The sequence below is a fragment of the Tamandua tetradactyla genome, chromosome 9 (assembly GCF_023851605.1).
Source record: "Tamandua tetradactyla isolate mTamTet1 chromosome 9, mTamTet1.pri, whole genome shotgun sequence".
Lineage (NCBI taxonomy): Eukaryota > Metazoa > Chordata > Mammalia > Pilosa > Myrmecophagidae > Tamandua > Tamandua tetradactyla.
In genome coordinates, this window is record NC_135335.1 from 716,223 (window position 1) to 739,876 (window position 23,654).

Below are 23,654 nucleotides of genomic sequence, written 5' to 3' on the forward strand. Positions count from 1 at the left end.
AAAATTGTGTTGTCAATTCAAACAAGCTAAGGTACTTGAAAAGGAAATAAAATATATTTAATTTCTAACTTCATTTGGAAACAATGCTCAATTAAAGGAGCTTGTAGGGAACAAAGCATTACGTGGAGACCCCTCAAGATGGGTGTCTGCAGCAGGCACGGGGGACAGGCAAGGGCACCCTCTGCCCTCTGCCGCGGCCCCCCCCCCCCAGCATTCTGGGGACAGGGCAGGGCTGGCACGGCCCCACCACATGTACTTGGCCCACGAGGGTTCCCAGCCTGTGACAAGTCTCTCCAGGCAGCTCGAGGACCCCACTCTCGGACCAGGTGGAGGCTGGTGAGGATGCCCTGGGCCTCTCCCCACCTGCCAGGCTAGCACTAGGTGAGGCCCTTCCCAGGAGTGGCACCCCATGACTCCATCCTGCCTTAAAGGGGAGGCCTTGGCCTGATGTCACCCCGAGAACAGGCCCAGGCTGCCAAGCGCTGACCATGTCCTCTTGCTCCTGGGCCTCAGAATGGACCAGGAAGTTGGACCCACATCAGGAATTTCCTGCTGCTGAACCCCCCACCACGTGTGTTGGAAACATCCGCCAGGGCTGCTAGGATAAGCTAAGTCCAGAGGGAGAAGTGATGGGGAGGCAGGCATGCTCATGTGCCTGAGGTGGAAGCTTCCGGGTATTACCGCAGAACAGGCACAGCAGATTTTCGGTCTGGGATTACATGCATGACCACCTGTGGGCCCTGCAGGCCCATCTGGTCTTGGCCAGGATTTTGACCAAGACGTACATCCTCCTGTGAGCAGCTGTTAGGTGGGCACTGAGCCCCCCTAAGGTCCCCATCATGGGCACTGGGCTGCCCACCCTTCTAACTCGGTGGGCACTGAGCCCACCACCCCTCACCCCCAGGCAAACACTGACCCCTCCGTTCTCCCCCAGGGGGGTACCCCTGGGTGTGGTCTGCACTAGCGGGGACTCTGTGGCCCAGTGGCACCAGCCCTGGATTTGTGCTTCTGGAAATTCCCAAATCAACCTTAAGGATCAGGGCAGCGGGTGGCTGCGCTGGTGCAGGGAGGTCAAAGAGACTGCGTCTCTTGGTGGTTCTGAAAGGCCCAAGTGATTGTTTTGGGGTCAGTTTGGTTTGTTTTCTTTCCTTGAACGGTTTTTCCCAGGCCAGCGTTAGGGCAGATTTACAGTCCATCAGCTTGGGCCGGAGGACACAGAGGGCGGGCGCTGGCCCCAGGCAGCTGGCGTGTGGGGTGGACAGCTGGCTGCCGGCGTCCCGCGGGGCAAGGCTGAGGGGAGCAGCCTTGGGGGCCAATGTGGGGCTTGCTTTGGCAGCAGTACGCTTCCCCTGGGGGCCGCCGGCTGCACTGCCCTTGGCGCCGGGGCTGGGGTAAGGACAGGCGGCATGGTAGCTCTTGCCTCCGGGGGTGGATGTGGAGGAACCCTGGTGACAGGCCACAGGTGGGAGGGCGTGCATGCGCTCAGCGACACCCAGGGCCTTTCCTACGGTGCAGGCCGGGTCCGTCAGGCCTGGGCCTGGCTGGGTGTGACGAGCCCCAGATGCGGGGTGCTTCGGGGTCTGGCCGAGGGCGTGGGATGGGCTCAGCCCCCTGGGCTACGATGGGCTCTAGCTGCGGGGCAGGCTGGCAGGGCGGGTAACTTCTCACGGTCCCTCATGCTGTGGCCACGCCCACTGCCCAGGAGGCCGGGAAGGGGCCTCTCTTTGGGGTGACCATACGCACACCCAAATCAGGGGTGTATGACTCCGGAAGCAGGCTGGACTCGATATGGGGGGTCATGTCTCGACCTCTGCCACCCGCGTGCCCATCCTGCGACCTTGGGGAACAGCGGCTGTCAGGGCAGGGGGCCGGAGCAGCTCAGGGAGAGAACTATCCTGTGTGCGGGCTTAACAAACGAGCATGAGTGCTGAATCGTTATACTGACATCCCTTTTAGTCTCCAGTACCTTAGAACCGCTAGAAACAAAAACCTAAAATTGTGGCATTGTAACCCATACCAAACTCTGAAATCTGCTCTACAACTAATTGCTGTGATGTACTTTGAAATTTATTGCTTTTATATAAGTATGCTATTTAAAGAAAAGGAGTATATCAGAGAAGATAGGATTTAACAAATGAGTGGGACTGCTGAATCATTATACTGATATCTCTGTTGGTCTCCAGTGTCTTGGGGCAGCGAGAAGAAAAAATGGAAAATCATGGAACTGTAACCCATACCAACCTTTAAAATCTGTTCTATAACTACTTGTTAACAGGTACTTGGAAATTTGTTCCTTTTTTGTATTTATATTTCACAATAAAAAAATTAAAACAATTTGTGATGTGGGGGCTTCACAGCTCCCGGGTTCTCGTGTAGCTCTGTGGGGAAAGGGGCCAGTTGCCCCCTGCCTGCCCCTGGCTGTGTCTGCTGCGCTGGGTGGCAGCGGCCGGAGACTGTCGTTCCTTCTGGCACTGCCTGTTCCTGCTCCCGTGTGTCGCTGTGACACGGCTCGGGCTGGCGGCCTGTGCTGGAAGCATCGGGGCACGCCTGCTTCTGCACAGCGAGAAGGCCTGCTCTCCTCCCTCTCCACCGGCCGGGAGTAAGGACACGTGAGCATCAGCCTTGCGCCCCAGATGGGTGCTGCGTGCCTGGGGCCCCGGGCGTGTCTGCAGCTCGGCCCACTCGCCTCTGCGTGCTTGTGCAGCCCCAGCGCCCGGGGCCCTGTCTGGCAGCTGGGCCGGCCCGGCACGCGCGTGTGAGGAAAGAGCATCCAGCCTCCGTGGTGGCCGGCGGCCAGGCTGTGTGCTTTGCCCGTGGGAAGGGAAAACGGCCGGCGCACCCACTGCACGTGTGCGGGACCCCACAGTGGCCCACGGTCCCTCCCCGAGACCCCTGCCCCAAACCAGCCAGGTGGGAGCTGGCCGCCTGTCCAGGGCAGGCCTTCGTTCCAGCTCGGCTCCCTTCTGCTCCAGGCGGCGGCAACCCCGGCTGCACGCGGAGTGCCCCGGGAGCTGGGAAAAGTCCCGGAGCCCAGGCCGCGGCCATCCCTACTGCGCAGGAACCTCGGGGCGGGGGTGGGGGGGACACCCCTTCGTAGTGTTTTAAAGACTCCTCACCCAGGCCCGACCCGTTCCCCAGGCCGGGAGAGGAGCCCCTTGAATTTCCACTTGGACATTCGCAGGCCTTGGCAAGTGCCTGGAAGCCTGGCTGGCGCTCCTGGGTGCCGACGGCCACCTCCAGCCACGTTCTCGGGACAAGTCACCCCTGCGAGGACAGGCTGGGTCTTGCTGCTAAGGGGCCAGTGGTCTAGGACAGGTGCCCAGTCCCCCCCAAGGGTCCTGGTTGTCCCCTTCTCCAGCTTCGCTTGCAGTCACCGAGGCCTGGGGGCGGACGGCGTGAGGTTCGTGGCCCCAGGGCCTGGGCAGGAGACCTTCCTTGGAAAGAGGCTCTTTAAGGATGTGATTAATAAGAGGAGGCCACATCGGAGGAGGGGCCCATCCAACGCGAGTGGGGGCCTCAAAGGGGAGAGTGGACAGCAGGGGTCCTCTGGGGAGTACCAAGGGAGCTCCTGCAGTAGGACCGGAGGGAGGGACCTCCCTGCGGACTGCACAGGCCACAGACGCCCTCGCCTTGCCAGAGGCCACGTCTTTCTGCAGTTTTAAGGTCCCAGCTTTGTTTCAGCAGCGCCAGGGCACCAAGAAGGTGTCAGCTCGGTGTCCAGCAGATACCTGGCTCCTTCACGCATGGGGTCTTCGTGCTGAGGGTATGTGGGGGCAGGAGCTTCGCCCTGGACCGGCCCCCCAGCGCCCAGACCCCTCCCGCAGCCCCTCTCCCCTCAGGCCTGCCCTGCGCCTGGATGCTGGTTCTGTGTGGTCTGCTGTGCCCCCAGCCAGCCTCTGACCACGGCCCCGCTGCCCCTTCCTTGTCCGTCCCCCCCACCATGGTGGCAGCAGGGCTACTCTGGCAAGTCAGATTCACCTCGGGGCCTCCGAGTCCCCTCTCTCCGCCACATCAAGGGTTTCTGGCATTTCAGCCCCGTTTCACGCAGGCAGTCCTGAGACTGGACTCCAGGCCTGTGGCTGCCTGAGCTGCTCCCCAGAACCTGAGCTGCTAGGGATGCTCCCCCGGGCAGAGCTGTCCCAGCCTGCTCCCTGGATCCCAGCCTGCCTGGGGGCGGCCATGCCCTCCCCAACAGGGTGGGACTGTGGGCATTTGGGGACGGACCTGGGTCCCTGGGGGGCTGGGGACTAGGGGGAAGCACCTACTCTCTTGCAAGTAACTCCTCCGAGCGCTTCACTTCAGGGTCTGCAAGCACAAGAACAGCTTCTTAAAACGAGGGGAACGGGTCCTGGAGGCCGGGGGTGGGGGGCGGTCAGTGGGAAGTGAGGTTCCAGCTGATTGGCGTCCCTTAGAGTGTCCCGTTTACCGCACTCCAATCCTCTGGGATCCATTCTCACCCCGCCTGTGCGCCCACTTGCCCACGAGACATCTGGAGAGGCCGGACACTTGACCGCGGCTCCTCTGCAGCTGTCTACTTCAGCTGTGTGTGCAGCCGCAGTTGCGCCCACGCTGGGATGGGCTGACGTTCCCAAGCTCTCCGCTTTCCTCAGGCGGCCATGATGTTCGAAGCGGCCCCCAGCCCACCACCCACGGCAGGGAGACCTTCTCCAGGTCCCCATTTTCCAGAAGGCTTGGCTCCCTCCAGGGATAATTCTTTTCCATCATCGTACTGAGCACAATGGAAGCCAACCCTGGCTAAATGAAGCAGGAGAAATTATGGGAACGAAAGGGGGGCGCCCAAAACTAGCAGGACGCCTGGGTGACTACTCTCGGGTCTGGGGAGGAGCCAAGAGAGCCGCTCATGCCATGGAGTGTCTGGGGTGGGGACACAGCAGGCCCCTGGCTCCCAGGGCCTGGGATCCTTCCTGTGCCGTGCTTGTCGGGGCGGTCATTGGGTGGCTCAGGGGCTCACATGCCCTCCCGTCCCCGCAGTCGCGGGTGAGGACAAGGACTCTGGGCACACTGCTGAGACCACGAGTGGCTAAAACTGTGACAACTGTCCAGCTCAGGCAACTTAAGAAGTGGAAGGCAGCCCGAGGTCAGGGCTGTCTGCGTGGTCTCTGGCCGTGAGGGGGTGGGCACCCAGAGAGGCCAGCTGCCGGCCTTTGGCCTGTGACACTCGGTGGGCACCCCGCAGGCATTCTCTGCGAGGAAACATGCATGGGAATCCCCGGAGGGTCGCAGCCCCAGTGGGCACTGAGGGGAGGAGTCTTCAGGCCTGAGGAGGGAAGGGATGCCCGCCCATGCTACGAGGCCCCCGCCCCTGCCCTGTGCCCGCCAGCCCCTGGAGTCCTGCTCACCCTCGCAGGTGGACCTGGGGTGTCTCCAGTGGTGCAGGACGGTCCTGTGGCCTCCACAGGGTGCTATCCAGGACCTCTTAAGTCCAGGGTCCGCCCTGCTCATCTTTGGTTTTTGGGGGTTGGCAAGGCAGCACGGGAGAAGCCTTCAGTTCCCAACTGGCCAAAGGAGAAACAGGCCATTGTTCGCCTCTGCCCTGCTGGGGGCTGGAGGCTGCAGCCTGGGGGCTCTCCCTTCTCCTGCGGGAGCCCCTTTGCTGGTCTGACTCTTGTCCCTCTGTCTGGGGGCGTCGGGTCCCGGCAGAGGTCCCTGGTGGCCCCATGGTGGCAGGAGGGCCTTTCCTCCAGGGTTCGGAAGCCCCGCGGTCCCGGATCAGGGACTTTGGGTGCTAGTCCAGGGAGGGTGCGCCGGCCTGAGGCTCAGCAGGGGCGGCGGAAGAGAGCCCTAAGGGGACAGAGTCTCGCGGGTGGGTCTAGGCCTGGGTGGGGAGGGGGCAGGGACCACCCAGCTGGCCAGGCCCGGTTGGTCGGCGGTGGGAGGGTGGGGGCAGTGGCCTCTCTTCAGGCCTCAAGCTCCCCGCAGCCCTCCCGTCGAGAGGGCAGCGCCCTGGCTCCTGCCCGGGCACAGGACGCAGCGGGGGTCCTGCCACCTCAGGGCCCTGGAGAGCCGCGGGGCCCCCACCCACGCTGCACTTGGGTCACTTGTGCCACGCACTGGAAGGGAGGGACCTGGGGGTTGCAGGCCCAGGCGGGCCGCACAGCTTAGAGGCGCCCGGAGCCCACAACGGCAGCAGAGGAGGGCCCCCGCCCCGCCCACAGAGCCCAGGCCCGAGCGCCCCCGCCACGCGTCCCCGGGCGGGACGCGAACCCGCGACGCCCGGCCTGGCTCCGCCCATCTCCCTGCGCGCGCCGCCTCTCCGACGGGCTCGCTTCCGCGGCGCCCGCCCCGGCCGCCGCCCGTGCGTGCGCGTGCGTGTGTGCGCGCGCCGGCGGCCCAGAAAGCGCCGCTCGGAGCCTGCGGCGGCTCCTGCTGAGGCGGCCCGGGCTGAGGCGGCCTGAGGGCGACCCGCGCTCTCCGCGCTCCCCGCGCTCCTCCACCCGGGCCTGCCAGTCCCGCCCGCTCCCTGGGCCCGAAGATGCCGGCCGTGTCGAAGGGGGACGGGATGCGGGGCCTGGCTGTGTTCATCTCGGACATCCGCAACTGTGAGCGCCCGGGGCGCCGCGACGGGCCTGGCGGGCGGGGCCGGGGGTAGGGCCGGGGGCGGGGGAGGCGGGGGTGGGCTCAGGCCGGGAGGGCCCGAGTTAGGGGGTGCCCCTGGAGGGTGGGGGTCTGGCCGGAGTGCGGGGGTCCGGGCGGTCCCGCGGCCGGGGTCGGGCCGGGGTCGCGGAGGCCCCTGGGGCGGGGGCGGGCCGGGTCACGGCGGTCCCGGGGGCGGGAGCGGGCCGGGGTCGCGGAGGCCCCGGGGGTCGTGGGTCGGACCGGGGTGGGGAGGTCCTGGGGACGGGGGCGGGCCGGGGTCGCGGCGGTCCGGGGGTCACGGGTCGGGCCGGGGTCGCGGAGGCCCCGGGGGCGGGGGCGGGCCGGGGGCGGGGTGCGGAGGTCCCGGGGACGGGGGCGGGCCGGGTCACGGCGGTCCGGGGGTCGCGGGTCGGACCGGGGTGGGGAGGTCCTGGGGTCGGGGGCGGGCCGGGGTCGCGGCGGTCCGGGGGTCACGGGTCGGGCCGGGGTCGCGGAGGCCCCGGGGGCGGGGGCGGGCCGGGGTCGCGGAGGCCCCGGGGGTCGTGGGTCGGACCGGGGTGGGGAGGTCCCGGGGGCGGGGGCGGGCCGGGTCACGGCGGTCCGGGGGTCGCGGGTCGGACCGGGGTGGGGAGGTCCTGGGGTCGGGGGCGGGCCGGGGTCGCGGCGGTCCGGGGGTCACGGGTCGGGCCGGGGTCGCGGAGGCCCCGGGGGCGGGGGCGGGCCGGGTGCGGGGTGCGGAGGTCCCGGGGACGGGGGCGGGCCGGGGTCGCGGCGGTCCGGGGGTCGTGGGTCGGGCCGGGGTGCGGAGGTCCCGGGGGCGGGGGCGGGCCGGGTCACGGCGGTCCGGGGGTCGCGGGTCGGACCGGGGTGGGGAGGTCCTGGGGTCGGGGGCGGGGGCGGGCCGGGTCACGGCGGTCCGGGAGTCGGGGTTCGGGCCGGGGTGGGGAGGTCCCGGGAGCGGGGGCGGGGGCGGGCCGGGTCACGGCGGGGCGCCCTGCCCCAGCGTGAGGTCGCCCCGAGCTTCGGCCTCCGCGTAGCGGGACGTTTTCCCCGCGGTTTCCGCGGAGCGTGGGTTTTCGCGTCGGGAGTGGACACCCGGGCGCGGGTGCCGGACGCGGCCAGCGAGTCGGCGTCGCTGTGCAGGGCCTCCTGCCCGGCTCGGAGAGCCGCGCCTTTTTTCCGTGAAACGAGAAAGCCGGGGTCTTGCCGGGTGTGCTGGGTCCGCTTGCTCGCTACGCGCTTGCTGGCCTCGAGACCCTCCGGGTAAGTGGAGGAGCGTCGTAGCCTCAGCCGCTGGTGAACGCAGTTGGGCTGGGGCTTCTCTGGTTCGCGCCTCCTTGGACGGAGCCGGCCCAGGACCTCGGCTCGGTTCTGGAGTTGTGTCCCCCCCTGCCTGGCAGAGTGGGTGCAGAAACACAGCCTCGGACCCCCGCTTTTCCAGGGAGAGGGGCTTGCTTTCTCTTCCTCTACCAACCGCATGTAACTTCTGAGGCTCGGCAGTCACGACCAGTCATTCATGGCTGCGTGTGTTACTAGTTCAGAGGACCCTCTGGTAAAGCGGCCTCGAATTAGCTATGACATCTGTCCTCCCAGCTTTGGGGAAAGTTGCCTGTACAGAACACTGTAAGTGGCCCACTGGGGGCCCGGAGAATGTCATGGGGAGCAGTTTTCTCATGCAACTAATTGCACACTATGCAGGTAGGTGCCTGTGTCAGGTCCTGTTTTCGACCAGACGGTGTCTGGTTGAGTGAACTCGGTAATGGCAAATATTTGTTGACTACAGCGTGTAGACCAGACTTTCCCCAGTATTGACGTTGAATTCTTTGAGGTGGGGCCTCCTGTGCTTGTAGGATGTGTTCTAGCATCCCTGGCCTTCACCCAAGAGATGCCAGGAGCGTCCCCCCACCCCCACCCCAGGGGAAACAACCAGAACTATCTCCAGACGTTGTCGGTGTCCCCTGGAGGGTAGAACTGCCCCTGATGGAGAACCACTTATGAGAAGACAGTCCCCACCTAAGGGGCTTATATGGGAGGGAGGAGGAACCAGGTGTGAATGCCCCCTTCCGCAGGGGTGCTCTCCAGACTCCTGAATTAGCCCCTCAGTCCTGGGGCATCCTGTCTCCCCACCACACATGCCCCTCTGTGCCCTCCAGGCAGTGAGCTCTTAGAGGGCAGGGACCATGTCCGTCTTGCGCATTGTGTCCTTCCTTCTGTTAGTGCCTGGCTGGCACTTGGCACTTGCTGCACAAGTGAAAGAGATGAGTAAGCCAGAGAAGACCTCCCCGGGATGACATTCTTGAGCTGGTCTGGACTCAATCCCTGTGTTCTGGGAAGAGGGGGTTCTCTTCCTCTGCCCGTCTCTGAGGAGACAGCGAGGGGCTATCAAGGTCCAGGCCCCCAGCCCCAGCCACCAAGCCTCAGTTTCTGTACCTGACAGTTGGGGGTCTAGATTTATGCTGAAGCATTGAAGTCTATTTCACTCTAAAGTTGTGGTTTCTTTTTACTTTTCAGGGCTCCTTTCTTGTATAGCCCTCCCTGAGCTGAGGGCGGAAGGGTGGCGGGCAAGGGCAGGGCATGTCCTGCCTGCAGTCGTACTATATACTATATATTGGCGTCATTTATGCCTTTTAGATCCTGTATGAAGTAAGAAGTGGAGTCACAAATAGAAGATACAACAGTATTGGCACTTATATTTACCAGTGTCACTTTCTTTGCTACAGATGTTTGTTTCTTCATGTGGTTTCAGTCAGTTGTCCAGTTTCCTTTCGGTTCAACTTGCAGAACTCCCTTTGGCATTTCTTGTAGGGCTAGTCTGGTGGTAATAAAGCCCGCTAGTGTTTGTTTATCTGGGAGAATGTCTTAATCTCTGTCAATTTTGAAAGACGGTTTTGCTGGGTACAGAATTCTTGGTTGGAAATTTTTTGTCACCAGCCCTTTAAATGTCTTCCCACTGCCTTCTTGCCTCCATGGTTTCTGATGAGAAATCGGCAGTTAATCTTACTGAGGCTCCCTTGTACATGACATGTTGCTTCTCTCTTGTGGCTTTCTGAATCCTCTTTGTTTTTGGCATTCAACAGTTTAATTATATCTTGGCATGGTGCGGATCTATTTGGGTTTATTGAGCATCTTGGAGTTCATTGAGTATCTTGAATGTGTGTTCATGTCTTTTATTAAGTTTGGAAGGTTTTATTTCTTTGGATATTCTCTCTGTCCCTTTCTCTCTTTCTTCTCTTTCTGGGACTCCCACAACATATATATTGGTGTGTTTGGTGGTGTCCCACAGGTTCCTCAGGCTCTGTTCACTTTTCTTCATTCTTTTGCTCCTTGGACTGGATGATTTCAGTGGTCTCATCTTCAAGTTCACTGATTGTTTCTTCTCCCAGCTCCAATCTGCTGTTGACCCCTCTAGGAAACTTTTAATTTCTGTTACACTGGTTTTCAGCTCTGTCTGGTTCTTTTGCACAGTGTTCAGTTCTCTGTTGATAGTCTTTCTGTGTTCATGTGTCATTTTCCTCATTTCCTTTAGTTCTTTGTCCGTGTTTTCCTTTAGCTCTTTGAGCATATTTAGGGCCGTTTTTTTGAATGTCCCATGTCTGTTCCTCCTCATTGATGGTTTCTGATGTGTTAATCTCCTTTAGCCTGGGCCATCACTTCCTGTTCCTTTGTAGGTCTTGTAATCTTTTCCTCAAACCTGGACATGTTGATATTTTAATGTGCTACTGCTGAAATTTAGACTCTGAGCTGTCCGTTCCTTAAGCTTGTACCCAGCTAATGTTATGACAGAGCTTTCCTTGAATCCCAGAGGCAAACAAAAAATTTTTTTTAAAAAGGGAAAAAAGAAAACCCCTTTCCCAGTCTTTGCAATGTGGCCTATGCTCTCCTTCAGTGCTTGTCCACACCATGAGTTTAGAGAACAGCTCCAGGCCACAGCCCAGGGGCCTCTCTGGTCCCTTCTCACAGGTGTCTAGTTTTGGGCATGCGTGAGTGGCCCTAGGAATTCCCCCATATACAGGGATAGGAGCAGGCCCTCTTCCCTAGGAAACAGTTTCCTGGTGTGGCCACTGCACTGAACATCCTACAGCCAGCAATCCATTGCCCCAGGCGGCCACTTAGGAGACGCCGTCTAGACTACATGCGGGGAAGGTTCTGGAACCCCCAGATGGATTGGGCCAGACGTACCTGCTCCCAGGTCTGAACAGGATTACCCTGCTCCCTCTAGAATGGGGCCCACACTGGGGCCCACACTGGGGGCCAGGAGAGTCTCCTGCTTTTCAGTGTCCTTTTTTCTTGATTCAGCCCTCTTCTTGTTATACAGTCCTTTAACTGCTTTCTGGAGCTTTGAGAAAATTGTTTCTGCCAGTTTTTGCTGGTTATTCAAAGCTTCAGTGGGGCTGGCGCCCTGAAACGTTTCATTCCAATGTCTTGGTTGGGGTAGGACTTCAGTACTGGAATATTTTTGAAAGTACAAAACACTGTTGAAAATGTTTTTAAACTCTGAAAGTTGACTGCAAATTAATCAGGGACTTTACCTAATCATAAGTTACCTTATTATTGTGAGACTAGTCAGGTTGCCAGGGGATAGGAAATTACCATTTATTTTTTGCCAGTGGTCAGCCATAGTCATTCAGTGTGTGCATTCAGTGTGTGCATACCAGGGGTGGGGGCGCACAGAGCAGCACAGACTTCACTGGGCTGAAGGCACTCTCCTTAGCTGCGGAAGAGGGCACGTGGAGAGACATGATAAGCATGTTGGCGAAAGCTCAATCTCCTTTTTTTTTTAATTGATAAAACTTAACATACAAGCATACAAACATTCTTAACATACAAATATTCCGTACCTGGGTTACCATCAGTGGCTCACAATATCATCACATAGTTGTATATTTGTCACCATATTCATCTTTTTGAACATTTGCATTGCTCCAGAAAAAGAAAGAAAAAAAGAGGGCGGTACAATGGTGGCTCAGTGGCAGAATTTTCGTCTGCCATGATGGAGGCCAGGGTTTGATTCCTGGTGTCTGTCCATGCGAAAAAAAAAAAGAAACAAAAAAGAAAAAACTCATACGTGCCATACTCCTTACCCCTTCCTGTCATTGACAACTAGTATTTTCATCTACCCAATTTATTTTAATCTTTGTCCTCCCATTATTTGTTTATTTTTCAATCCATATTTTTTACTCATCTGTCCATACCCTAGGTAAAAGGAGCATCAGACACAAGGTTTTCACAGTCACACAGTCACATTGTAAAAGCTATATCATTATACAGTCATCTTCAAGAATCAAGGCTCCTGGAAGCTCAGCAGTTTCAGGTACTTCCCTCCACCCACTCCAATACACCATAAACTAAAAAGAGATATCTATATAATGCGTGTTAATAACCTCCAGGATAACCTGTTGACTCTGTTTGAAATCTCTCAGCCACTGACACTTTTTTTGCCTAATTTCTCTCTTCCCCCTTTTGGTCAAGAAGGCTTTCTTAATCCCTTGGTGCCAGGTCCCAGCTGATCCCAGAATTTCTGTCCCATGTTGCCAGGGAGATTTACATCCCTGGGAGTCATGTCCCACATAGAGGGGTAAGGCAGTGAATTCACTGCTGTGTTGGCTGAGAGAGAGGCCACATCTGAGCAACAAAAGGGGTTCTCTGGGGGTGACTCTTAGGCTGGATTTTAAGTAGGCTTACCTTGTCCTTTGCAGAAATAAGTTTCTTAGGGGTGAGCCCCAAGATCGAGGGCTTGGCCTATTGATTTGGTTGTCCGTACTGCTTGCGAGAATATCAGGAATTTTCCAAGATGGGGAAGTTGAATATTGCTTCCTTTCTCACCAGACCACAAGGTGACCTTGCAAATACTCCTTTACTCACTGCCCAGATCACTCTGGGATGTATCAGGACATCACACTACCCTGGACAAACTAACAAAATCTCATGCCCTATGCAAGATTCCATGTACTTATGGTGTTAAACTGACCATGCAAGTTAAATTAGGAAATGCACAACCAAAATAGAAATTTTGCACCAAATAAATGTCTCTCCCTTTAGTCTCACACAGAAGTTGAAGTTTTAAAATGTGGGCAATATCATCCTTTACCCTGTATTCTGATACACCTTAGTCCTATCCAGATCAGCTTCGTTCATATCTCTACTTGATGTCTGGTCACTTTTTCAACTTTTTAAACAGTTCCTTTATAGGGTAATGCTGACTTTCATAGTTTCAGAGCTCTAAACTCTGAGCTCAGGTGTCACACACAAATACCTGTAGTTTTTTGGGAAAGACCACGTTATATACAAGCACTCAGTATCTCAGAATTTAGAATTAGCAGTTACACCTCCTCTCATTCCCCTGTTCTTGAGGACTCTGGGCAGACTTGCTGCGGGTGCAGTGACAACCCAGTAGGGAAGGTATCAGTGCCCTTGGCTCATTGTGACTATAACAAGCCTTGGGTCCCTTCTGTTTGTTAGCTGTTAAAATTGCATACCCCATTTGAATTGTACTTTAGCATGGCTAAAGTTTAAAAAATTTATCTGTTCGTAAATTTCAGTTCTTATGAGCCATAAATTGTACATGGAGAGACTAGGAATGTAAAAATTTTAATTCAACTTGAATTTCATTGTGAAAATTAAATATAAAATTTATAAATAATTTCCCTGAAAAGTAGGAAAGACCAAAATCAGAGTTTGTTTCTGCGTTTTTAACTTTTAAGCCTTTGAGAACGACTTAAAGTTCATTTTAGTCTTTCTGCAGTCAGTGACTGTGCATTTTAAAAATGCTGACTGTTAATAAAAGAATGCTCTTCTTGCACATTCACTTTTGCACCCCTATGCATAATTCGTATTCCTCAGAAACTGTCTTGGGAAGCGTATTACAGAGGGCCCAAGAGAGGAACTGGCCCCCATGCCACAGGGTTGAAGTTTCTGCCAAAGCTGGTGGTGGTTGCTTCTGGAAAGTAGATGTGGGTCCTGCCCTGGGTTTCCTTTCGCTCCTCTGTTCCTTATACAAGAGAGATGCCCCAGGGACTGGCGTGTTCCTAAGCCAAGTTGTTAGCAGTTAGCCATTGCTTCTTTCTCTTCCTAACATGGTTTTTGTTCTGTTGCTTGAAGGGTTTTTGGTAACAATAAGTGTCAAGATTTGTGGTCGCAGAGTTCTGCAGAATATGTGGTTTGCAGAGACTGTTTGTGGGATTAAATGACATTTCCTTGGCTCTGTAAAAATCAAGCGGAGTCAAAGCAGAGGGGCAGATCAGAGTCCACTGTAAGAAGTGATAGTTGGAGGAAGATTTTGCACTAATGGGAATAGAGAAGTTCAGGGCGGGCCACGGTGGCTCAGCAGGCAGAGTTCTCACCTGCCATGCCGGAGACCCGGGTTTGAGTCCCAGTGCCTGCACAAGAGAAAAAAAAAAAGAGAGAAGTTCAAATAAATGGATGTGACTCCTGAGCAGAAGCAGTTTGGAGAGTGAGGTGCTGTGTGAGGCTCCTCTGAACGTTCTCCTTTGGTTTAGCAGGTGCTTGAGCTTGAACCACTCTACCTACCTGCAGGTTTCAGAACTCTTAAAGGTCTGGGAAACAAAAGTGTTTAAAAAATGCTGGACTGGGAGTGGCTCGAGGGTCCATGGGGTCTCCCTGTGGACACGCTGTGTGCTAGCAGGACACTGCCCCCACCCACCTGGGTGCAAGTGATGCCCAGCACCTGCGTTGTGTGCTTCCATTGTGAAGTCTACAGTTGTGCGTTCTGAAACAGACACGGTCCCTACTGTTGGCTTAGGACCGGAGACCTGGACCTGTTAGGTGGCCTTGAGAGAAATGATAGTATACTGCCTACCACTCCCAAGAAGTGTTGGATCCTCGTCAGATCGTTTAACCCTGTACCTAGGACTCCAGGCCGGGCCACCGAGGAGGACAGGATGCACAGCAGGATCCTTGCTTGAGGGGCTCCTCTGATTGGGAGGTGGGCCCACAGAGAGGCACTGCGTTTTCCAGGCCCCTGGGAGGTGGGATACTTCCCTTCTGCGTGTGGACTTGTCAGGCACTCGCTTTTTGTTTAAAGCATCTCTGTCCAGCCCCATCTTCCACCCCTTCCCCTCCAGTGTAATAGGATGAGCACAGATGCAGTGGGAATGTTCCCACACCAGGGAATTAGAAAGTGGAGTGCTGCTGTTGGCTTCGTGTGCTGTGTTGAGTAAGTAAATAACCTTGCCTGCAGTTTAAGAAATACATTGTATGACATTGACATAGGAAAACAAAAATGACCAATTTTCGTCAGATCATCTGATGCTTAAGATTTAGATGATAGAAATCTGTCTCCTGATTCTGGTGGCATTTGCCGCCTTCACAACCTTTCTGACCCTGGTGTTCTGAAAATGCGCAGTTTTAGTCTGAGGAGAGTTTCCAGGTGGGGGGTTCCAGTGGGTGTCCCTGTGGTGAGGTGGGCACTGCTGCTGGATGAGAAGGCTCTGTGGTAGAGCTGAACAGGCCTAGCTGAGATGCACAGAATAAATAGTATGCAGTTCGGAAGCAGACCCCTTTTAAAACAGTGCCTGGAGACCAAGGTAGGGCAGCACACTGAGAATGGGGTTGGGGGCAGCTACGCATGCAGTAGAGAGGGGCGGCCTGTGAGGTAGTTCGCCTTGAGCAGGGCTGGTCCCTGCCAGTCCTTCAGGCTTTCCCTTTAGCACTGCTGGCAGAGGAGCAAGAGGGAGACCCATGTCAGTGTCAGAGGATGGTTATGGTGTGGGGTGGGGCCTGCAGGCTTGGAGTCTCCGGTGCTGGGGGTACGGTGGGAGGAGCCCAGGGTGCGGGGCTGGGGCCTGTTTCCAGTTGGTGGGGACACTGCCGAGGTTTGAGAAGAATGTGCCCTTGAGGGAGTCCTGGGAGGGTGGCGTGCTGGTCCCTGACTGGGCTCTGCTGGCCTGACCAGCTCACCTCACCTCACCTCGAAGGGCTGCTCTTCTGCTAGATGTGCTCCCTGAGGAGAGCACTGTCTGCCAGCGGTGTGGGGCAGCCCCTGAGTCTGCACCCTCCCCTCCCCTCTGCGGGTCCTGGCCCTATTGACAGTGTGGGCCCTTCATTCTTGCCCAAAGTTTCAACGCAGTGAGAGGTTGCAGTGGGTTTGGATTTATCGCTTTTCTCTTGTACTCGAGATACTTCCCATTTGCCTTTCTCCCCACCTGCCCCAGGGCTTGCTGTCCTCTTTCTGCAGGATTGCCTAGAAGCTCAGAGGCCACGTTCCAATGGCAGGTCTTGGTTTTGTTCACGGAAGGTGTACATGTAGTGTGTTTGCGTCCCTTTGAACCTCTCGGTGGCAGCACGAGGGTGTGCCAGGGCCAGTGGCCCACGCTCAGGTTGCTGCCTTGTGTTTTCTGCGGGCAGCCTCGCTTTGCGGGAGGGGTTGAGATACCATTTGCGTTCTTCTGTAACAGTTAAAAAATAAAATAAAAGCAGAGCACCAAGAAATGTTGAATAGATTCTTTTAACATGGCTCATGGAAGAAAATAAAGCAGAAAATGACTGTTTCAGGATATATTTATTTCTCTTGAAAAATACAGTCGTTTGGCATATATATATATTTTGACATGTATGGTACAACCAGATCAGGACCTTACTGTGAATCTCGTTTGAGTGTCTAGGAATCCACGTGCCTTCTGGGGTTGGGTGTGTGCTTGCTATACTGGGGATGCGCAGGCAAGCTGCGTCTCTCTACCTGGGAATCTTTGGGTGTCTTCCTTTCCTGAATGGAGGGCACACAATGCCAGCTCCTTTTAATTAGCTTGTATCTTCTGTTCGGTTACTTTTCCATTTTTACCTTCCTTGCTTTAGTGTTTAGTTATGATTTGAGTTGTTCTTGCACAGTGCAGGACATCTAGCTTTCCTGAGAGCTAAACAAGTGAAGGAGGAAGAGGTGAGGGTGATGGGCCAAACCCATTCTCGAGTCCAGTCCTTGTGGAGAGATTGCCCCCATTCCCGCGGGCTGGTGCTGGAACTGGAGAGATGGGAGATGCCCTGACCTGCTGTTGCTTATGGCTGTTTGTCATGCCTTCTCCAAGGCAGCATCTGCCATAGCTCTGATTCCAATTTGTTTTTAAATAAGTAGCCAAGAAAAATGGTTCCTAATATTTCTTTCTTGTTGTTTTGCTCTAATTTTGATAAAATCCCAAGGATGAAGTGTGTTTTGTAGTAAATATTTCAAAATCTATTTCTTTTGCCTGTTGTGTGCCAGGACTTATTCTAGGCACCAGGCATTCAGTGGTTAACAAAATGGGTGAAAATCCCTCCGTTTCCGAACTTACATTCCATGATAATAGGACAAACAGTAAACTGGAAAACATATCTACGTGTGTGACTGCATCTGCGTTCCATCTGTCCTTCCCCATCAGAGGGGAAAGTAAAGCAGGGTGTGGGGAGGAGTAGCTTGTAGCTTGAAGAAGGTGGTCAGGTTAAGTGGCTCGGAGAAGTTTAATTTTAAGGACACCTTGCAGGAAAAGTGGAGCTGAGCCTTGGGAACTCCCTGAGAAAGAGCTCTCTAGGAGGATGCGGGCACGTCCATCCCTGGTGGAGGGAGGGACAGTGGGGCAGAGCGCATCTGCAGTGAGTAGTGTGGAGGCAGATCATGTGGGGCCTGTTGGAATTCTTTAGAGGGTTTGAGCACAGCAGTGATCGGAGTCAAATAAAAATTGCTTTTTAATAATCTGATCAGACTGCCCTGTTGAGAATGAACAGTAGGGGCCAAGGATTGACCAGGGAGACAGTTTGGGAGTCTATGGTTGAGGTGATGCTGGCTTGAACCAGTTGCAGGGGGCACTGCCCAGCAGCCCCAGGCTTGGACCTGATGCGGGGCATTGCCTGGAGGCCCCAGGCCTGGACCCTGTGTAGGGGATAATGCACAGCAGCTCCAGGCCTGGACTAGATGCAGGGGCTACTGCCCGGCAGCCCCAGCTTGGACCATATGCAGGGGGGCTCTGCTTGGTGGCCCCAGGCTTGATATACTTTGGTTCAGTACTATAAAGATGCTGCTTTGCAGCCTTGGACTTATTTCCATTTGCTGCCATCCTTAATGGTTGTTTGTCTGAACATAATGTCTTTTTTCTGTGGCTGCTTTTTTTGCATGTGTCATGGCTTTATTCTGTCTTACAGCTGCATAATATTCCATCGTATGTATACAACAGTTTGCTTATTCACTCATCTGCTCATAAACATTTGTCCGGTTATCATTTCTTGGGAATCATGAATAATGCTGCTATAATGATTGGTGTGCAAATATCCATTTGTGCCCCCGCCTTCAATCCTAGTAATAGTAGGATTGAAGTAATATATATCTAGTAATGGGGATGGTGGCTCAAATGGCAAATCTATACTTAGCATACTGAGGAACCACCGAACTGCCTTCCAGAGCAGTCTCTGGCCACTTTTAAGATTATTTTTTAAAAAATATTTTTGTTGAGAAATAGTCACACACATATAGTTCAAACTATACAGTCAGTAGCCCATTATATCACATATTTTTGTGTTCTTCATCGTAATCTTTGTTTTCTTTGAAGATTTTAATCTCTTCCTCAATTTTGCAGGATAACTTGGCTGGATAAAGAATTATTGGCTGAATGATTATATAAAGGATACAGCTTTCGCACTGTGACTGTGATTGTGAAAACCATGTGTCTGATGCTTCTTTTATCTGCCTTATGGACAGATGAGTAAAACATATGGATTAAAAATAAATAAATAATAGGGGGAACAAGTGTCAAAATAAATTTAGATTGAAATGCTAGTGATCAGTGAATGGGAGGGGTAAGGGGTATGGTATGTATGAATTTTTTTTTGTTTTCTTTTTATTTCTTTTTCTGAATTGATGCAGATGTTCTAAGAAATGATCATGATGAGTATACAACTATGTGATGAAAAGAAGAATGTTCATATTGTATGTTGATTGGTTTTGTTAATAAAAATAAAAAAATAAAAAAAGAATTAGATGACACACACAAAAAATAATTATTGGCTGAAAACCTTTCTTGTTCAGGATCTTAAGTATATCAGACCACTGCCTTCTTGCTTACATGCTGCCTTTTGAGTAGTCTGAACTCAGTCTTATGTGTTTTCCCTTGTATGTAGTAGTATCAAAATCCCAGAGGGGACACCGCATATGGAACAACTACTCAAGGATGGATATCAGGAAAACACTAGAAGAGCATAAAGAAGTATTCAAAGGATTAAATAGAAAAAAGGCAGATCTAACAAAAATGAAAGCTACAGTTGACCTAATCAGAAATATACCAGATGCTGCTTTCAGGACTTTATTTCTCTTCATGCTGCTTTCAGGACTTTATTTCTCTTCAGCACCTGACAGTTTGATTAGTATGTGTCTTGGAGTTGGCCTGTTTAGATTTGTTCTGTTTAGAGTTCTTTGTGACTCTTTGGTTTGTGTATTTACCTCTTTTATAAGGGTTGGGAAGTTTTCCCCAATTGTATCTTCAACTAATTCTTCCAGCTTTTTATTCTCCTTTTGTCCTTTTGGGAACACCAGTGATTCTTATACTTGAGCGCCTTTTGTTGTCCATCATTTCCCTAAGATCCAGTCCATTTTTTCCATCTTTCTTGCCATTTGTTCTTTTGTGCTCTCTAGTTCATTTGTTTTGTGTTCTAGCTCACTTATTCATCCTTTTGTTTCTTCAAATCTGCTTTTGTGTGTGTGTCTCTGGTATATTTCTGATTAGGTCAACTGTAGCTTTCATTTTTGTTAGATCTGCCTTTTTTCTATTTAATCCTTTGAATACTTCTTTATGCTCTTCTAGTGTTTTCCTGATATCCATCCTTGAGTAGTTGTTCCATATGCGGTGTCCCCTCTGGGATTTTGATTTGGTTGTTTGCCTGGGTCATTTCTGCTTGGGTCTTCATGTGCTTTGTGACTTTCTCTTGTGTTTGGGGCATTTGATTAGGTTGATATATTTATTTTACAGGTTGGTTTTCTTCACTCTTCTAAAGTTTTGTACTTACTTAGTTTTCACTGAAGTTTCCTTTTGCACTTGGTTTATCAGTGATTCCCTGCCGGGTCAAGGTGTGGCTCTCACGTAGGGTGTAGAGTTCAACTTGAGTGTCTGTTAGAAGTGAGGCTGGGATGCGCAGTACTTCAGTGCCAGAATGCCCACCCACCATGCAGGAGACTGAGGGCTCCCTCCCAGCCTGTGTACCCCAAAACAAACAAGCAAACAAAATAATAATAATGAAGTAAAATAAGAATATGATAAAAATATGAAAAACAACAACAAAATGCACCTAAACTGTAGTAGGCCCTGGAGTCAAAAGGAGACACTCCAAGATGTATTGGGAGTGAACCCAGACTGGTGCCCACCAATGGTAGAGAAATTTAAGAGACAAAAAAAATAATAAAAATAAATGATGTAAAATAGAATAATGAAAAATATTATATAAAATAAATAAAAATGAGGAATCAATAAGATATAAAAATATAAACTATATATATATATATAAATAATTAGTAAAAAGGACTACTAATAAAAGATATATGGGCAGAATATATTTTAAAAAGGGGGAAAAATAAAAAATGAATATTACAAAAAACCCTAGGCCTGCCTGGCGACCTGGTCTAGTTTGCTAGCTGCCAGAATGCAATATGCCAGAAACGTAATGACTTTTTTTAACTTTTATTTTGAGATACTTTCAAACTTACAGAACAGTTACAAAAATAATACAACCCCCCAAAGAGAACTCCAGTATACTACCAATAACGTAATGACTTTTAAAAAGGGGAATTTAATGAGTTGCTAGTTTACATTTCTAAGGCTGAGAAAATGTCCCAGTTAAAACAAGTCTGTAGAAATGTCCAATCAAAGGCATCCAGGGAAAGATATCTTGGTTCAAGAAGGTTGATGAAGTTCAGGGTTTTTCTCTCAAGTGAGAAGGCACATGGTGAACACAGTCAGGGTGCCTCTGTCATCTGGATGGGCACATGGTGAACACGGTCAGGGTTCCTCTGTCATCTGGAAGGTCACATGGTGAACACAGTCAGGGTTCCTCTGTCATCTGGATGGGCACATGGTGAACACGGTCAGGGTGCCTCTGTCATCTGGATGGACACATGGTGAATACGGTCAGGGTTCCTCTGTCATCTGGATGGACACATGGTGAATACGGTCAGGGTGCCTCTGTCATCTGGATGGACACATGGTGAATACGGTCAGGGTTCCTCTGTCATCTGGAAGGTCACATGGTGAACACAGTGAGGGTTCCTCTGTCATCTGGATAGGCACATGGTGAACATGATCAGGGTTCCTCTGTCATTTGGAAAGGCACATGGCAAACATGGCATCATCTGCTCTCTTCCTCTCCTGGCTTTCTGTTTCATGGAGCTCCCCAGGAGGAGCTTTTCCTTCTTCATCTCCAAAGGTCGCTGGCTGTTCGACTCTGCTTCTCATGGCTATGTCGTTCTGCTCTGCTCTTTCTGAATCTCTCATTCTCCAAAATGTTTCCTCTTTTATAGGACTCCAGAAACTAATCAAGACCCACTCGAATGGGTGGAGACATGCCTCTGCCTAATCCAGCTTGACAACCACTCTTGATTAAATCACATCTCCAGGGAGATGATCTAATTGCAGTTTCAAGCATACAGTGCTGAATAGGGATTAGAAGAAACGGCTGCCTTTACAAAATGGGATTGGGATTAAAACATGGCTTTTCTAGGGGACATACATCCTTTCAAACCAGCACACGACTCTAGGCCCTCGGCCCGCCTCCTGGCCGCAGCGGCTGGAGGAGGCGCACCACAGATGGGGGATGCTATCTGTGGAGCCAGCCAGTGCCCCAGCGATCAGTCCACCTGCAACGCTCCTGTGGGGCTGCTGTCCCTGGCACCCAATTGTGCCACCACGCTGAACAGTCAGGCCATGTCTTGGGTCCCGCGGGCGTGGGCAGCGGCCCGTGCAGCTGGGGCAGGCTGGAGCCAAGGACCATCCATGTCATCTGATGGCACTTCCCCTCCCCCGCCCAACACCCATGGAGATCACCAATACCCGACCCACGCCATTCTCCCCACCCCCGTCCCCTCACCTCTCCCCCACCACAGAGCTGGAGTAAACTCATTCCACTCTACTCTGCTATCTCCCTGAAGTCCCGATAAGGTTGTTTGGCAGATTGGCTTCCTTCTAAGGTTTTGTATTTGCTTAGGTTTGCCTTGAGGGTCCCTCTTCTAGTTTCCTAGCCTCTGGAATGCAACACACCAGACATGGATTGGCTTTTAATACAAGGGGATTTATTTAGTTAAAAACGTATAGTTCTTCAGAGGGAAGGCAGCTAACTTTCCATTGAGGTTCTTTCTCACGTGGGAAGACACAGGGTGATCTCTGCTGGCCTTCTCTCCAGGCCTCTGGGTTCCAACAACTTTCCCCGGGGTGATTCCTTTCTGCATCTCCAAAGGCCTGGGCTGAGATGCGAGTGCTGAGATGAGATGCCGAGCTGCTTGGGCTGTGCTACGTTGTGCTCTCTCATTTAAGCACCTGCCATTTAAGTCAAATGTCATTCATTGCAGCAGGCATGCCTCCTAGCCTACTGCAGATGTAATCAGCAACAGATGAGGTTCATATGCCTTTGGCTCATGGCCACAGCAACAAAGCTAGGCATCATCACCTGGCCAAGTTGACACTACCACAGTCCCCTTTTGCACTTGGTGTATCAGTAATTCCTTGCAGAACAGACCATGGAGGACTGCAGTTCTGCTTGCCGCTTCCCAGCAGATGATGGTCTTGAGCCTCCTCTTCTCACCTCCCCGACTGCGGCAGCCGTCTGAGCAAGATGGGGCCCCAGTGTGGCTCCAGCCAGGGCCACTGGTCTTGGTGCAGACCGCGAGCTGCCCCTGAGGCTGCGGGTGGGCAGTGTGTGCCTCAGCGGAGACACCACTCATGGGCCCAATAGGGCTGGTGGCCCAGGCTCCTGCTTGGGATGACCTTGCGCTGTGGGGCTGGGTACTTCAGTGGCCCCTGCCCAGAGCTGGCTCCAAATCTCTGGTGGCTCTTCTGGGTGTGGGGCGGGGCAGCTGATGGTGGCTCTGCTGGGGGGCTGGTTCGTGTGGCAGCTGGGTGCACTTCCTGTTCCCCAGGAGCTTCTGGCTGCAGGGCTGCATGGGAAGATCTCCCAGGCCAGCTGTGGGGGTAGGCTGGAGTGGAGGCCAGTCAGCTCCTTCCAACCCATGCTTCCCTGCGTGCTGCCCTTTGCCCCCGTGGGGTCACGCCCAAGCTTACTCACCCGATCTCGCTATCTCAAGTTCTGTACTTTTTCATCCAGGACCTACATCTATATTACACGAGACCTTCTCTGGTCACTTGCACCTGGAAACTGCAGTCCTGGTCATTTTTCTATCCCTTTTCTCCTTGTTCCATGGAGCAGGGGTGAACTCAGCCTATCCTATTCCACTATCTTCCTGGAAGCTCTGTGAGTTTTTTTTTTTTTTTTACTTTCTTGATTTCTTAAAAAATATTTTTTAAAATATATTTTTATTGAAATACCTTCACACACTATATAATCCATCCAAAGTATACAATCATAGTGTCACATACTGTTGGGCATTATTCACCACAGTCAATTTTAGAACATTTTCATTACAATCTCCCCCCAAAATAAAAATAAAAAGAAAATCCAAAACATCCCATAACCCTCATCCTCCTCTATTATTGACCCCTATGTAGTATTGGTATAGTACATTTGTTAGTGTTGATAAAAGAATATTAAAATATTACTGTTAACTGTAGATCTTGATTGGAATAGGTAGATTTTCTCCTGTACACCTGTCTGTTACTAACTCTTTGTAAAGGTGTTGTACATTTGTTCTAGTTCATGGAAGAACTTTTTTATATTTACACAGTTAATCACAGTCATCTTCCACCACAGGATTTACTTGTTCACATGTATGTTCCCATGTTTTAACCTCCAGCTTTCCTTCTAGTGACACACGTGACTCTAAACTTCCCCTTTCCACCACATTCACCTACGCTGTTCAGCATGTTAGTTATTCTCACAGTAACGTGCTACCATCACTTCCATCCTTTTCCAGATGTTTGAGTTCA

General features: G+C 52.8%; 1 protein-coding gene across 6 annotated transcripts in view; it reads left to right on the forward strand.

The window, feature by feature from the left end:
* Positions 1-6,350: 6,350 nt before the first annotated feature.
* The window catches only part of AP2A2 (adaptor related protein complex 2 subunit alpha 2), a 130,171-nt gene continuing 112,867 nt past the window's right edge, over positions 6,351-23,654 (forward strand). For all 6 annotated transcript variants that reach the window (XM_077115315.1, XM_077115318.1, XM_077115316.1 and 3 more), the window contains exon 1: positions 6,351-6,560. In XM_077115315.1, coding sequence (XP_076971430.1) covers positions 6,494-6,560 — 67 coding nt within the window. In that variant the 5' untranslated portion in view covers positions 6,351-6,493. The remainder of the gene's footprint in view (positions 6,561-23,654) is intronic.